Raw genomic sequence first — 16,917 nt, forward strand, 5'->3', positions numbered from 1 at the left:
TACTTGGTATGTAATTCATTTTTGCTAGTGTGCAGACCCATTGATTTTAAATATATGAAAAGACAAGTCTTTTAATATGCTGTAAGTGTACCAGTGTCACCTGCACGGTATTATCTGCTAAACAATGGAGTGTATCCAGTGACTTAATGAAAAAGCTGGAGTAGTTTAAAAAGAGAAAAAGGCAATTGCAGTAAATTCCCTTTCATGTTCCACTTAGTATCAGTCATAAGAACGGGTAAGTAGGGTATATGGTTAGAGATCATGTCAGTGTTATGTAGGAAACTACATGTGTGGTAAACAAGATTTAATAACTTATATAGACTAGAATTAAATAAATGTAACACTATAAACAGCTTCTTATTGGAAACAAATTCATCCGAAGAGATGGTGTTGTCCAATACAAGATTTTCCACCATACAGGGAATAGTTGAAGAATCTGAAGAAAACATATGTGAGAACAGCCTAGGATCTGAGTCTGTTTGCCATTTTGTTCAAAAGTACGATGCTTTTATAAATATCTGCTCTGGGAAATCGGTGTGAAATATCTTTCCTTTAAAAAGGGCCTAAATGTAATGAATGCCATTGTCCTGAAGTATAACATTTTAGGATCTGTCTAATACTCTTTGCCCAAAAGGGTACCATGGAAAGTTAAGATGGTAGCCAGTAATGCAAGAGATGGATGCACAAGCTTTGGTGTGGTTCTAAGGTGCTTGCTTATTTGACCAAGGCAAGAGCAGACAGAATAAGTAGGAAAGGAGATGTCTAACTTGCATCCAGTTTTTGATCTGTTGTCATGCCAAAAAACTCAAGGGGACAAATGCTCCCAGAAGGTAGATATTACAGGTCAATTAATATGCAGCGTTTCTTGCTGACCATGTTCCAGGTTTGTTTTGAAGGTTCCCAAATTCTGTGAATAGAAAAAAGTAGCTTTTGTTTTAACATAAATGGCACAGAGATTATACTTCTGGCTTTTGGTTCCCAACTGAGTTCCCTAAGGGTAATCACCTGTGCTCTGGAAAATACTCAATAAAATGAATTTTAAAAAAATTTAAACCCCACAGTTCATGGGCAGTTCCTTCCATTAAGAAAGGACTCCAATTCTGACAGAGTCGAGTCTGAATTGTATCAAATCTGTAAGCAAATCTCATGCTTTAGGGCTTCAGCTTCTCCTCTACGGAAGTCGGGAAGAATTCCCCTCCCCCCCAAACACACACGTCAAACCACAATTGGGCCTGATGTGTCCTGGTTGTTTTTTAAAATAGGACTGTCCCGCTTATGGGCAGCCATAGGCCTTGCGCAGTGTGGGCTACAGATTTGGGGCTGCATGGGCTGCCCCCCAACTGCTTCTGTCACATGCAGCCCAGCTTCCCCCTTTGCTGTATGCGCAATGCCTCCTCCCTCCCACTTACTTTGTCACATGGCTGTGTAGGCAGCCTGCCCTGCAGCATGGGCAGCCTAGCTCCCCCTGCCATGCATGCAGCATTCCCACCCCTTCTCAATTGTATGTATCACAAGGACGGCCCACTTGCAGCTTGCAATCTGGCTCTCTCCTTTGGCATGCATGCCCCATATGCAGCCCAGCTCCCTCCCCTTGTTGCATGTGTGGCTTGGGGAGCTTGGCCCCGTAACACTGCATTGTGCTGTCCTGCTCAGGAGCTGGGGAGGGAACCAGAAACTGGAAGAGTGAGGAGGAGCCTGGAGACCCCAGCCACGGGTGCCACAAGAGCAGTGGGCAGGAGCCTGCAGGCCGCATGTATAACCCATTTTGGTTAAAGCATCAGAGTTTGACCACGCTTGGAGGCAGGACGTGATGTAAGGTAGATCAGTGGTCTGGGGTGGTTAAGGGAAGCCTTTCTTAGATGTTTGGTGAGGATTTATTTAACTTGAATATTTCTGATTGAGTAGTTTCTGGTTGAGTATAGCAACGGCAGTTAGGGAGAACTGAATTTTTGAAAACACTGCATCTAACATTGTTCCAGCCGTCTTTTCAACTTCTGAGCATTTATTGTATTTTTAATTGCAACTTGTTTCTTTTGTAATTGGCAATATTACAAATATTGACCAAAAGTCTTATTTTTCATATGAATGTAAACAATCCCTATTTTTGTTTGTTTGTGAATTGGATGGTTAATGCCATAAGAGGAAAGTAACAATTCCATTGTTCCTTTCCTATTTTTGTCTTGTTTCCACATACTTGTATTTCCTTGAACACCGTGAAGTATCATGGAAACAAATGAACTAAAAGTGTTGTATTGCCTTGCTGACTTTTTGCTATCAAAATGCGTGCACACACATACACACACACACAACAGCAAAAGAGGTAACATTTTAAAAGAAAAAAATTCATTTTGATAATGCTGTGGATGCGTACAGGAACTTTACCCATGATGGTTTCCAATACTGACCAGGTTTTTTAACACTGTAGCCATGTGAGGAGGAACTAGAATACCATTAAAAAATCTTCAAAAGAAGCAGCTTAATTGATGTAGGATTTTAATCGTGTATTTATGAATGTTTTAAATCTATTGCTTGTGTTTCCTGCCTTGTTCTGTCCTACTAAAAATAGCATAAATCACTAGCTGTTTGCTTAGAACAATTCCATGATGGAAAAGCATAATGTTACTTCCTTCTGCTAGTCATCCCCTCCCTCCCCTTTCATTCTCTTCTTCCCAGTCTCTCTCAGCAGATGTTCAGTGACTTCAAAACTTTGTATTCATTGTGAGAAAACTCCGTTTTAGTTTTAGGAAATTAATATTAAAGAAAAACACACCAGCCAAAAACTTCAAACACAGTCACAGTTTTACATTTTCAAGGGCATAGAGCAATCTATAGCCACATCCCAACAATGCTAAAAATACCAGGAAAAATCTTAAGAGCTACAGCACATGCAGCTGGGAAGTCACATAAGATGCATCTCATTCCAAAATAACAGCAGTCTTCAAAATACAAGTCCAGTTGCAAAATAATTAAAGATTCTACCTGGTATTGAAAGGTAAAAAGACAGTTTGGTTACTCCTCCTTCCTCCCCCCATCCTCCTTTTCCCATACACACACACTTCCTCATTGCTATGTGTTGGAGAGGGGGATGGGATCAGTCAAAAGAAACTTGAAGATTTTACTATACTAAATGTGTCAAGAAAACAAGGCAGACTAATTACAATAAAACCAGTTTGAGAGCTATTTTTCCGGAAGTTCTCACATTTTTCAAATGATCACAGCAAAGTGTCCTTTTGCAGAAAATGGCTTCACTTTTGTTAGAAAGCTACTGCCTTATTTGGATGATACCCCTTGTGGCTATATAAAGTAAGGTCTGTTCTGTACATAAGTTTGCTTAGATGTTTACGAAGGTTTTTTAGCAAAAATTTTGTATACCTCACAATTGTAAGAAAGTAAGGAGAGAGAGAGAGTCAATTTAAAGCTAGTTTCAGACCAAATATGGATAACTTTATGATAATTTTGATTAAAATGGGAAGCTTTTCTCTTTTTTTGGAAGACCTAGATCAGGGTTTAGTTCTATTCCATCATTCCATCATAGGTGTTTGTCAGCTTTTCTTATGTCTGTTCATCACCATGTTGGCAAGCTTTGAGTATTCATCAATGATTTCAGATAAGTAGGTGTTGTCCATGGTAAAAAGCAGCCTTCTTCCACTCCAGCTCATTAAGAATCTATAGCCCTCTTTGCAAATGAATTTCTGACCACAGGAATTGATACAGCAGTCCTACCCATAGATAGGCTTAGCATGATAGCCTGCCTGTTGATAATCTCTTGCTATGAGCACCAGACTCTCTTCTAACTTCCAGGACAAAAAATGATGGTCCCAGAGAAGGACACTTGAGAAAGCTGTGGCAGGAAAAGTTCTTTGGGTAGATGCGATATCTTTTATTAGACCAACTAAATAGTTGGAAAAAATGTTCTTTGCAAGCTTTTGGGCACAAACACCCTTCTTCAGGCATAGGGAGGTAGCCTGGAGAAGAGTGTACCTGAAAGCTTGCAAAGAATATTTTTACCAATTATGTAGTTAGTTTAATAAAAGATAGCCAAAGAACCTTGCTTGCTTATGTCCTTAGACCAACACAGCTACAATCAAGAACCCTGAGAGAACTGTGTTCACTCTCTGCCTCTGCCATGGGTGCTGTCTGTGAACCTCTGAACAAGTTGCTTAGTCTCTGCTGTGCTACCATCCTCCATTTGTTGTGTTATAAGGATCTGTATTGGGTAATCGGATACTATAGTACTGAGGATTGTAGAAAGACCCAAGAAGGATAAATTGACAAGGAATCTAAGGCCTTGGTCTTTTCAGCCTGCAACAGGGATTACCGTAGCATAGACATGCCTCACTGCCCAGAAAACGTGAAAGGGGAAAATAAGAAAATTCATTAATCCATTAGGGTCATGCAGAGCTAGGAAGTGCTTATTGTTGGGGAAGGGGGGAAATTAAGGTAGGTATGAAAAGCATTTAACAAGGCTTGCTATGTATTTGCTTAACACATTCCACTTTAATGTTGCCAACAAAAGTGTTCCAGAGACTTTTAACAAGAACATCTAATTGTAATAGCAAATGACTTCATAGCTTAGAAGATACTGCATATTGAGATGAACATAAATGGTAAAATGCATATACATTTTGTGTGGAAAAATGAGGAGAGAGACTATTCCTCTATAGTTTAAAGTAGTAGGATGTCTCTTGCTGAGCTAGTCTTTACAGTAGTTAATATATTGATGCAAACAGTATAATACAAGATTAAGGATTATAGCCTTTGTCTTTTCCTTCTTGTTGGCTTAAACACCATAAGGGGAAAAGACACTTGTGAGTTTTGGCCTGCTTTGTGAGAAGGAATGGCTTAACAAGGACTTTCCCCATGCAGGCCACTTTGTATCAAGAGAAGACCACACCTCTGTAGCATACAAAAGAGGCTGTAGTGATATGTTTTGTCCATGAAATGCATTTCCAAACTGAAAACTGTTTATTAGTTGCCTGCTTGGTTGAAATTAGGCTTCTTTAACTTTTGGTAAGCTTTTAATCTCTTTGAGTTGATCTACAGAGTACCCCTGCCAAATGTAAAGGTTAAACAGTTCAGAGATCTTTCTCTTCCTCGTCGTTCACAACCCATGTTCAATGACCCTCTTCTGCGTGTTGTGCCCCATGCGCAACCAAAAAAAGTTGATTCTCTGTATTTGCCCAAAACCTGTCTGTAAAGTGGTGTCGTTCTTCCTTCATAGAGATGGCATATGTTCTTAATCATCTGCCCTAGGCTGGAAACTTCTGTGTAGTCTCGCATATTTCAGTTTTCTGGGTTGCTTGCACATAAACCATCCAAAAAAGTATCAGCCATTTGACCAATAAAACGTGCCAACTGTTTAAAAAAAATCACTGACTTTATACTGAATTTATTTCCTATGTATGTCTAGATGCTTTGTTATAAGTAAGGAGGTAAATTACTGATTCTAAACCTGTCATATCCTGTTAACAGTAAGTTATGTTGACATCTTTGTGTGCAACAAGAACATCTGCTAATTTTAAGCTTCATTAGAAATGAAGAAAAGTCAGTTGGCAGAAATTTTAATTGTTACCTTTAAAGACCTGTTTTAAAATTATTAAAGAAAATGCATCTTAAAAGCTAAACCTGTAAGCCTTAGCTTAATATTAAGAGAAGAAAATCCATCAGTATAATCACTTAGCAAAATAATTTAGTGGTACAAATCTGCATGCGATAAGAGAACAAGTGAAAGACAAAACAAAAACCCCCAAACAAATTCCAAAAAACAACTGCCCCTCAAAGCTCCCCACATACATACACATACCCACACACACACCTTTTCCAGGTAAGGGTGCCAACCATGTTTATCTTTTCCAGGTGAACTTAGACCTGTGATCTCCAACCTTTTTAAGTAGGAGATCACCTTTGCATTTAAAAGCAACCCAACATCTACTGTGCACGACTGCCCTCCTCCTCCCCCCTCCCCCCTTTGCCCAGCAGGTAAGTCTGTGGGGAGGGAAAGAGGGGTGCAGATTGAGACAGGGAGAAAAAATTATTTGGGGGCGCATCTCTCAAGCAGGTAAGTCCCACTCACCTGGGGCCCCACTGCCTCTACGGCACTATCCCTCAACATGAGGGCCTCGATTTAGCCACTGCCCCTTCCTTTTCCCACGGACTCACCTGGTCTGGGGCGTGCACGTGCATGCACGCGGGCGCTCAGCCCCCCCCATCCCAGCCTCAGATCTGCTCCAAGATCTGCTGACGGATCGAGATCCACTGGTTGGTGACCGCTGACTTAGATGGTGCTTCTTTAAATCCATTCCCTGAAATAATCTTTTGGAAAAGCCTATAAATAAAACTACATTCGGCAGTTCCAAGTGAGTGAAATGAGCAGTACAAAGCATTAATAGAAAATGTAGGTTTCAAATACAAGTATGGGGTTGACGGGGGTACTTTGGTAGATGAGGAGAGAGAGAGTCACAAATAGAGATGTGACGATTTTAAGGTTGGGAAGGAGTGGGGAGAGGGAATGACAAAGTAAGCAAAAGGCAAGCAAGTAAGGAAGAGAGTAGGCTTTCTTCCCAAATAAATTAAGCTGTTTAGTAGTCCTTGTTCTTGGCTGCTGTTCTTAATAAGCCTGCTTGTTTAGTTTTTCTTGGGGTGTTGACTAATGTCCTGGACTGTTTTTTGCAACGCTTCAAGTTTTATAGATATAAGAGTAACAGAGGTCTGCTAGGAACTTTTTAGTTGCTTATAGGCTACCCTCTTCAGTGGATATTTCTATCCCACCTTGTGTAGTAAAGTACAAGATACTGAATAGCTTACATTAGAAATTGAGACTGGAAGCCAGTGCATGAGCAAGACCAGAGAATAATTCTTGAGACCTGAAAATCATCAGGAGTTAGTTGACAAAAAGAAGAGGTCTTTGGGAGATGCTGTAAAGAACAAATCTAGTTATTGTGATTCTTTCTCTTCATCTCTGGTCAGGTGGTTATCAGGTTTCATATCTATAGAAGATTGCTCTGTAAAAGTTCATGCTTCATTAAAATGATACTGTCAGCCTTTAGATGAAGAATGAAGAGAATCTGGCACTAGAGGTTTTAGATCAGGGGTGTTGACCTCAACTTGGGTCCCAGGCTGGATCTGGACTATGAGGCTCTTTGCAGGTTGGGTTGGCAAGGGGAGTTGAGGCAGTGGGGCAAGCTGCCACTTGCTGCAGCAGAGGTGATGCAAGTAATGGGCTACTGGGCAACCAGGGCTGTGTTGGCACAGCCTGAGCTCACTTCCCTGCCACCAATGGCCATATCTGATGGGGCCCCAGTTTCCACAGTGAGCCTCGTCTCTACCTCTTTAACTCCACCCACAAGTTTCCTTGGTCTGCCAGTAGCTTGCCGGGATGGATGGTGTGGCTCTGTGGGCTGGATCTAGCCCACAGGCCACGTATGTATTTGATACTCCTGTTATTAATGATGGGTCCTAGTCTAGCTAATTCAGCTAGAATAGTGGCTATGGTTGAGTGGGCCATTATTGGTAGTCTAAAATTGTTTGCACTTCACAGGGATGAACAGTTTCCAGAAGGAAATAGGTAGTGAATATTCTTGGCTGAAAGGTGTAGAGAAAGTATAATGAGGTGAGGGAAAAGAAAAAAAAAAATCTTCCCTACTGGGGGTGTTGATTTTTGGGGAGATCTTAATGCCATCAGTCATGATGCAGTAGACGGTACAAAAAGGGTTGAATTTGATGTATGTTATGAAAGGTAAGATGTCCTCCATCAGTGGTAGAGCACTGTCACCTTTAGAGTTTTCACTGCTGGTGCTAGCTATAGTGCTTGGTGCTTTCTGGAGTTGAGGTGTCCTCTTTGGTAGAGGACTACAGCTGCTTCAATCATTTGTTGCTTTGTTAGCTTACAGCTTGGAAACATTTTCCCCTGTACTGAAATGGGGGCTTAAGGAGAAAATTGGGGCCTAATTTTGATATGATGCAGTTGTCTTCACTGCCTCCTAATTGTCAAGGAAAAAATTGCTTTCAGTGCCAGAGATGCTGTTAGTACAAAATTACTCTTTGCTTTTGTCCTGGTTCTGATGGTAATGGTGTATTTTGACAGAATTCTTGCTGTACAATTTTTGGGGATGGTTCCCATTTTTGGGGCTGGAACTAACAGCGGGAGTCATCTCCTGTCTTGTGAGGATACTCGGCCTTTGTGAGCAGTCTTAGTGTCCAAGGAAATGAGATTTTCTTCATGAAAAGAATTCAGACCGTCTGAAGATTTTCTTTTTCGTGTCCTTGTCGAGAATGATCAGAAGACTGAGCGATAATTAGGAAGTGGCTCTTGCCAAAGGAAAACAAATGAGGGCTGTAGCCATCTGTGAAGAGAACTGCACAGTTGCCAGACAAGCAGGGTTTAAAATTTTATGCTAGGTAAAGACATTCAAAAAGCCAGAGGCAGAATCGATCTAAGTTTTCTGTAAGCAGCATAATTTAGATAGGCAGCAAACAGAACACACATTTATCCTTGGTGTGGGTGGGGGAGACTGGGTTCTGCGATTTTTAAGCCAGTCTGTGCCAAACTTCTGTTCTGTTATGGGTATAGACCAGTTTCCAATCACTTATACACATGGAAATGTAATGTCTGTACCTGGGCTTGATGGTTTGGGATTTGCCATTATTGGTGGCTGTGATATGAAATGTCAAGTGGAATTCAAGGAGAACCTGAGTAACAAACTTGAATTCTGACCAAGTAAAGCTAAGGCGGTAGCCACTGCTAGTCCCATCTTGCTGCCACGCGCAATGAGAGGGAACTGAGGGACTTCTGTTGCTACCGTTATGCCTCTGGAGGGCACAAGTCAGCTGGGCACCTGGGGAAACGATGCATGGAAGTGGTAGTGGCAACATCCAGTTGTCACAAAATTAGGACCTAATTTTGGTATTAGGTCTCCCTCCCTTCCCCTGCCACTTCTGCCCCCAGTCACTTTGCCTTAATGACACTACTGGTACCTTCTATTTGCTCAGATGCAAGACCACAAGGATAGCAAGGCCCAGGCATAGCCCAGAGGACATAGCTTCTCAAACATTCTGGTCATGTGTGTAAGGCACTTACATATTTAAAATGGAAATCCCCAGGAGCAAATGTGCAAACAAATTTTGTTTCTGGTGAAATGTGAAGACAAAAGGAAATTTGAGAGATGGCATCTGAGATGGTGAAGTTGTGAGATGTTTTCAAAAATGGAGAAGTGTGAGGTAGAGGTTGACTTGGGGATTTGCTCATATGAATTTGGGGCTTGAAACAAAACTACTTCTCCTTTGACAAATTTTATTTTTTTCCTGGAGCCTTACAATGAAATAATCAGTTTGTTATATTGAATAGCAAGGTGCTGGCAGGCCAAAAAAAATCTAGTTTGCCAGACTACCGAAATCAAGTCACAGATGGCTGTTTGCAACCTGATTTAATCTAATGCAGCCTGTCTCTTTCTTAGAGAGCTGAGGGTGTATGCACAGGCACATTTAGAGTTTTTGCTTCATTTAATTTTCAGAGGTAAAACAATGAAGCACAAAAGAGAAATCTACTCAAGGAAATAGACCTTTAATCACTACTAGGTTTTTTATTTGTTTTTAATAGAATTTGTTTTTATGCCATGTTTGATTAGATAATATGGCACTTGTGAATCAGGTTGAACATAAAATACACAATAACCTGAAGGCATCATTACATAAAAGGAAAAGGCAGTAATCTGTACATGCATGGTTTATAGAATGTGAGGTGCACTTATTTACAGTGTCTGAACATGCAGTCGTGTACCTCTTTTTGACTCTGTCAGTCTTGTAGTTTTAATTTAATTTTCTTATATAGCAGTAGCAGATTCTTTTTCCCTTTTTTCATCAATGTGATGGACCAACACAAATGTTTGACTGTGCTGGGCAATTAGTTAAATCAATTATACATAGGCTTGGTAGGATTTGATTATTTAACAATTTCAATAGCTAAAATCAATGTTTATTTTTAAGCATTGTTTAGATTTTTATCGTTTTTGTTTGTTTGTTTTAATTTTCAGGATTGATGGGATGTGGGGGCATACCCACATGTGCACAGACAAAGATGCCCACTTTCTCCTCCAGCCCAGCACACAGCAGGCATAGCCGAGCTTAGCATCTCCTTTCCTTTTTGTCTCTCAGTGGTTGCTACTTCCCTGCTCCCCAGCAAAGAAACCTCCAGCTGCTACACTGGCATTTACCTCCTACAGCCAGGGGTTTGCTATGCCCAGAGGAGCCTGCCTGGGCACTGTGGCAGCAGCCTATTCTTACGTCCCCATAAATTTTGATCATTAACGATGGAAATATTGAGGTTAAATTAATGCTTGTTGAAGCTTACTGATTAAAAAATCAAATCCTGCCATGCTTGCCCATACACAAAGTGCTCTCTACTTTGCTTAAATGGCACACAATTTTTTCAGTTGTATTGGTTTGTGATGTTTTGTAGAAATTTTAAACTTGGACAGAAGCAAGTTAATTCTGTCCATTTTTTTATATTTATCATATTTTTCATCTGCATATTGATTTCCTAAAGCAGTGCAATCCTTCAAGAATGGAATAATTAGCTACATTTTATAAAGGATGATGTACTGGCACCAACAAGTTTAGGTAACTGATAGCAAACTGTATGTATGCCTAAATGTTAGTATTTTTAAAAAATTTAATTCCACGGCCAAGCATTCCTATGGTTTGTTATAAGGCTTATTAGATGGAATCCTAAAATTGGGAAAGAACATTTACATCCTGCTGGTGGTTGACTTTGCACCATGTCCTGCTTGCAGATTTATTAATACCTGATTGTTTTACTGAGGGGCATCTTCAGGTTTCAGACATTTGCAGCAGCTTGAGACAGCTGTGCAGACCTATATGCCCCTTGAAGCAGTCCAAAAATTGGTGGAAATGCTCAAAAAATAACCTTGAAGGGAACAGATATGATGTAGAAGTGCTTCAAAAGCATTTACATGTGCACAGTCTACAGAATGTGACCGAGTCCTCCAACATCCCACAGTGCTCTGTTCTTTTCCCCTACCCACAAGCAAATGGAATAGTGTCAGTGAGTAGTCGCTTGCCCAGTTTGTTTCTGCTTTACCAGAACATATTTTTCCTCCACACCCTGGGACTTCAGAGATCTGAGACCCCATGATCCAGTAGTGGGGATGGATGGTCCAGGAGACCAAGCCAGAGCAGATAGGAGAACACTCACTGCCATCAACTCTACTCGCACCTTGGGAAGTGGTGGAGAGCAGACCTGTAGTGTCCAAGGAGACTGGGGTTGTCAAACTGCATTGATTGTCTGCTCTGCTCCTCTCCTTTTTCAATCCCTGTTTTGGCTACAGCCCCTCTATTGTGCCCTCTGGCAGGAGAGCATGCAGCTGTGGTGATTCTGAAGCCATCCAGCTGGGGGCATGGTGGGGGTGGGAGGCCTGGTAGTCCACGCTCCAAAGTATAGCTGCATTTTTTAAACGTTTTAAATGTTATGTCTGTCTCTACCCTTTAGGCAGCCGATTCTGTGCATGAGGAATATTTGGCACATAAATGACAATGGAAATGCATCATTTTGTTATAACAGTTTTGGACTCCTTGCTGATCCATGGATGTTTTGTGGGGTAGGGAAGGAGAAAGCTTACCTTGAAAATGATATCATCAAAGATGTTTAGTAGAAAACCTCAGAACAAGTTACAGTTTCTGAAACTTTGAGAACATGGGGTGAAGGCTTCTGTTGTTGGCTTACACCATCGTTTTGTTTTATTTTTGACATGCTTGCAAAGAGCTTGTTCAGTAGATGTGTACTCAGTGCTGCTGAAGTGAAGTGAATCATTGTTGATCATAGCTTGTATACATTGGCTTTTTCAGATTTGTTTTTTTTCCTGTGCCTGACTTTCTGTCCCTGAAATGAAATGCCAGGGTACAGGAAGCTCAGCTGTTGGTTTCTCTGACTTCGTTTCAAGCTGTGTTAGGGAATGATTCTCTTTTGCCTGTTTGGTAAATCAAATATCACTTGTATTATACTTAAAGCTTACCAACACAAGAGTAAGCTAGGCATGTAGCTCTAAAGACTGATAGTTTACTTCAAAAGTACAGTTTTACAGAGACTAGGTTCTTGATTTGCTTTAGCTAGAGTCAAAGGTAGGATGATTTTTAGCTCTTGTGTTGCTTCAGGATCGTGTACACACAACTTCCAGCATAAGAGCTGCTGCATGTTCCTGAGTAGTTACTGCCCCTTCCTTTTTGAAGCTTCTACAAGTGTACGCTTGCCCATATCCTTTGTTGCAAATCTATGCGCAATAAGATTGTATGGTGCTATAAATATTGGATACGCAAGGAACCGCTTGTGTAAAGGATACTAGATAGCAGATGACATTCTGAAGGGGCTAATTTTGTTAACAGAGAGAACCTGCCAACTAGGCAGATTATGTAGCTAACCCATAATTCTTAACTATGCCTTCCTTGTTTCTCCTGCTTTCCCCTCCAAACCATCCACTAAACTCGGATAATGTTTCTGTAATAAAAATAAATAAATACATATTGGTATATATCTGAGTTGACACAAAATTAGTGGTCGATAAGCTTTGACACTAATTAAGTTGGTAACGCAATTGGTATATGGGGATGGTGAGTTAATCCTTTGTTTATGGCATCCATGGTTTATTAAGGCCTTCAGCCAATAGAAGCTGTCAAATATCTGTCCCTTCTTTTTTTCTTCTGTGTTGACCATTAAGATTTTGGTATTTGTTGCTCTTAGTTTCTTTTCAATACGTGAATAGTCTTTTTTCCGATATCTTGCACAGTGTCTGTTTTTTAAACTCCCTATGCGTTATTACTTCTGCATTGTTTGTCCTCAGTAATTTTTTTTCTGAAAAATGGATCTCAAAGCCATTGTTTTCAAATTTTCAGAATAGCATTGTACAAAAATGCTAATGTAATAATGCTAAATGTAATACTGCCAAAGAAAACTGTTCAGGTGAGAAAAAATGATTTGCAAATTAAAAATGTCTGGAAATAGAGGGAAGGAAGATAGGGAAAATTCAGTCTAATCTTTTAAAATTTAATTGTAAATCTGAAAAATTTGGATCATCAGAATTCACAAAACCTGCAAGGGTAAATCATATAGCACCACGGGGGAGGCGTCCTCATCACTCAGCTTCTTGCTGAAACTCCCCTTGGATAAAGTTTCAAAAGAGGCTGGCCCAGCACAAGATTAAATGTGAGAACAGAAAGTGAAAAACAGTTGTGTTTTGTTTTTTGTTTTGTTTTTTTTGGGGGGGGGGGGGGCTCCTTTAAGCTGCTGAAAATGTCTGACTGAAACACGGAGAAAGAGAAATAAAATATGACCTCTTAGAGCACAGCTTATAGCTATGTCTACACAGAAGTCAGGAGGTGTTGATCAAAGCTCATGCCTCTCTGAACCAATAATCTTTAAGAAGCCATCTTGCCCTGCCTTCTACCTAAGGTGGCCGCTGACACATCCCCAGAATACAGAACATGCCCTTGATGAGGGGCAGGCCCCCTTGTCTAATCAGCAGTGAGGGGTGGGGCTGCTGCCTCCTTGGCCAATCAGCAGTGAGGGGTGGGGCCACAGGCCCCTTGGCCAGTCAGCAGCAAGGAGCAGAGCCACCACCTTGCTTTCTCCCTAGCTGGGTCAGAGCCCCTCTCCTGGCTGTGCACCACCTTGCCTCTAGGCGCAGCCAATAGAATCATGAGGACAAATGATTGACATTCTTTTCCACCAGTGAACTGAAAAACAGGACTTTTTGCTGTCCATTCGTCATTCAGAAATGGACAGGGGCAAAAGGTTTAAAAACAGGACGGTCTGATTATAAAATGGAACCAATGGCCACCGTACTTCTGCCTGACATCAGGCTAACACGACTAACAACCTCTTTCTCGTTTTAACCTGCTTAGTGTAGGTGCTGGTGTCGGGCTAGCCAAGGAAATGCATGTTTCTGTGCATTCTGTGCTGCAGTCCCGCCTGCCCCACTGGCTGCTACTCCTGCTGCCATTTCCCCACCTTCCTGCTGCTGCTGCCACCACTTCTCCTCTTTCCTCGCTGCTCTGGCAGCATATGGTTCCCAGCTGCATGGCGGGGACTGCAGACCACAGCAGGAGCCAGCCCGGCCCCTGTGGACAGGGGCGATTGTTGGCAGTCCTCCCCTCCCCACTGTTCTTATTTGGCTGCGCTCTGGGGTGGAGGGAGGCAGGAAACAGCCCCAGGGTCAATAGGCCAGAAGCCCTTGCTGGAGGGTGGGGCGGAGCCAGTCAGGCCTTGCTGCTGCTCCTCCTCCGTCCTGTTGCTGGCACCTTCTGGTTCCTGCCACTGCTGGTGCCTCGTCAGCCTAGCCAGGCAGCCATGGACAAATAATAATTTTATAAATTTTCAGGGGCCCCGCAGGCTGAATAGAATGGCCTTGTGGGCTGGATGCAGCCCATGGGCCATATTTTGCCCACCCCTGAAGTAGAGTGAGTGATTAGAATACAATACATGGGAATGCAGGAGGGAGGGGAAGGGAGGAGCAAGGGTGCTGGGAGAGGTGTACAAAGAAAGTATCCATAAAAACAAAGGGGATCACAACAGCTATTCCAGGTCCCGGGATAAAAATCCATAGTCCCTGTTTGAACCATAGTTAACACAGTCCAGTTTGTGCATGATTTCTTGTTCTACAATTTCCTGTTGAAACTTAAAAACAAAAACAAAACTCCTGCCTGAGAACAACAGTCCTGAGGCCACTGATGATGTGTTCAGGGAGGCTGAAGTGTTCTTCCACAGGCTTTTGTGTCTTTCTGGAGTTGATGTCAGATTGGTGTTCACCCATTCTTAAACATAGTTTGCCCTGTCTGAGGCAGACAGCAGCTGGGCATTGTAAGCAGGCAATGATTTATGTGATGTCGGTAGACTGACAGGTGAACCTTGGATGTTGTACTCCTTACTTGATCCAGTGATGATGTGTTCTGTTGATGTAGGGGCACAACAGGCATTTGAGTCCATTGTAAGGTCTGGTGAATTGGTGAGGATGGGAGTTAGTTTGAGATGCACCATTTGAGGTTGTTACAGGAGCTACAGTTGTATCTTTTGGATTGCAGTAAATTTCACATAGTAAATTGTACTTGCCCCATGTAACTTGATCCTGATTGCTATAACTGGAAGAATGTCTCCATGCTGCACCTGCTGTGTCTCAAGGAGTTTGTTTAAAACTGAAATCTAATGTGAAGTGTAGCTATACGGATCACTTTGTAACCCTTCAGATTACAATAGTCTTTCTCCAGCTGTAAAAATGAAGACAAAAAGTTTGTCAAGCTGCAGTTTTGTACATTCTGTCTTAAGGTTTTTGAATTTATCACATAACTTTTATGTTGGCAATCAAATGCTAGCAATTTTTATTGCGTATTCTGTACCACACATCCATAGGTGTTGAGATGCAAGCCAAATGGCAATTAAAAATAAACTACTTGACAGAAGAAGTAATAGAGCAAGGAAAGATGTCAAATTCTATGTTACTTTATGCTCTTACATAAGGGTATAGGAGTCTGCTTAATCAGATTCTGACTTCTAATTGCCCTTTCTGCTGCAAGTCTTCTTTGCAACATTAACATGCACATTGCATCCAGCTGTGCTGTTTAATTTATGTAGCCATTTAGGTCATCTCTGAATTTGGCCCAATGTCTGCAGAATGGATGTTTTTAATTAACAAGAGATTGGAACATGAAGTTGGTTATGTTAATAGTGAAGCTTTTTGAGAATTGGAGACTTGAAAAGGGCATGAGCCTTGTAGAACAAACTTACCCTGAGCTGCAGGTGTCTGAGAGAAAGCTTAGAAGGAAGAGGAATGAAATCTATTTGGCAAGTAATTTTGCATTTTCATTCTTTTTTTTTCCCCCCTGTACCTTACTAATGGAGTATGCTCTATTACATGCCACAGCTCATAACAGTCTGTTGGTACCAAAGAAGTGGAGTGTAAACGAGGTGACCTGCGAAGTGGATGCTTCCTTAAACTTTCAAAGAGCAATCAAGGCATGTCCTTGAAGTGTAAACACTGCTAAGTGGTGTTAAGGTGTTTCAGCAGAGTTCTGGGTAGAATTATCCAGTTTCCTTTCCTAGACTTTTCTTTTGACAGTCATTTTGCTGAGCAAACTTGGTTTTTAATTTTGGTTATTGATGGAAAAGTTGAGGGAGAGACTTATTCCATTGTTATTTCAGGATTTAGTACAAAATTAGGGACATCTAAAAATATTATAAGTTTTCATTCTTTGATTACAATCCAGTTCTCAGCTCTAGTTTCTAATATGGAGTATGTGTGTGTGTGTGTACTTCTGGTCTGTAGCTCTAAAACTAGCAAAGGAGTAATGACTGAGTCATTTTTTAATGGTGGGCACTTGCACAGCACCCATGTCCAAAGATTTCAGGGAGATATATATAATATATATATATTAGACTTTTGAATTAGACTTCAAGGTACTCTTATGAAGTGAGTCTTATTGAACCTCCTGGCACTGTACCTTAGCCAAGTCACTTTTTTCATCTCGGAGAGTAGCAGAGCTGTGGATAAAGTCATCATTATAAATTCCCTGGTTTAACTGTTCAATAACATTTTTGATAAAATGACTGGGACACTTGAAAATGTTATCCTTGACCATTTTCATCTTATAGTACACATTGCTTGAGGCACATTGAAATAAAGTGGGTTAGATAATAGAAGACTGATCTGTACAATTTTAATGTAATCATGTGCTTTTCCCCCACTTATGATCTCTTCCTATTTAAAGTTTGATTGATTTATTTATTCTTTCCTTTAGGAGAAGCAAAAAATCTTCCTACATATCCAGGGCCAAACAAGATGAGGGATTGCTACTGTACAGTAAACCTGGACCAGGAGGAGGTTTTCAGGACCAAAATAGTGGAGAAGTCACTATGGTAAC

The 16,917-nt window shown here is 41.1% G+C and overlaps 1 protein-coding gene across 2 annotated transcripts in view; it reads left to right on the forward strand.

Moving 5' to 3' along the window:
- The window catches only part of RASA3 (RAS p21 protein activator 3), a 199,594-nt gene that overhangs the window by 45,191 nt on the left and 137,486 nt on the right, over nt 1–16,917 (forward strand). For both annotated transcript variants that reach the window (XM_090021644.1, XM_090021654.1), the window contains exon 2: nt 16,795–16,912. In XM_090021644.1, the coding sequence (XP_089877770.1) occupies nt 16,795–16,912 (118 nt within the window). The remainder of the gene's footprint in view (nt 1–16,794; nt 16,913–16,917) is intronic.

This window comes from Crocodylus siamensis, chromosome 1 (assembly GCF_052110815.1).
Source record: "Crocodylus siamensis isolate JL-2025a chromosome 1, ASM5211081v1, whole genome shotgun sequence".
NCBI lineage: Eukaryota > Metazoa > Chordata > Crocodylia > Crocodylidae > Crocodylus > Crocodylus siamensis.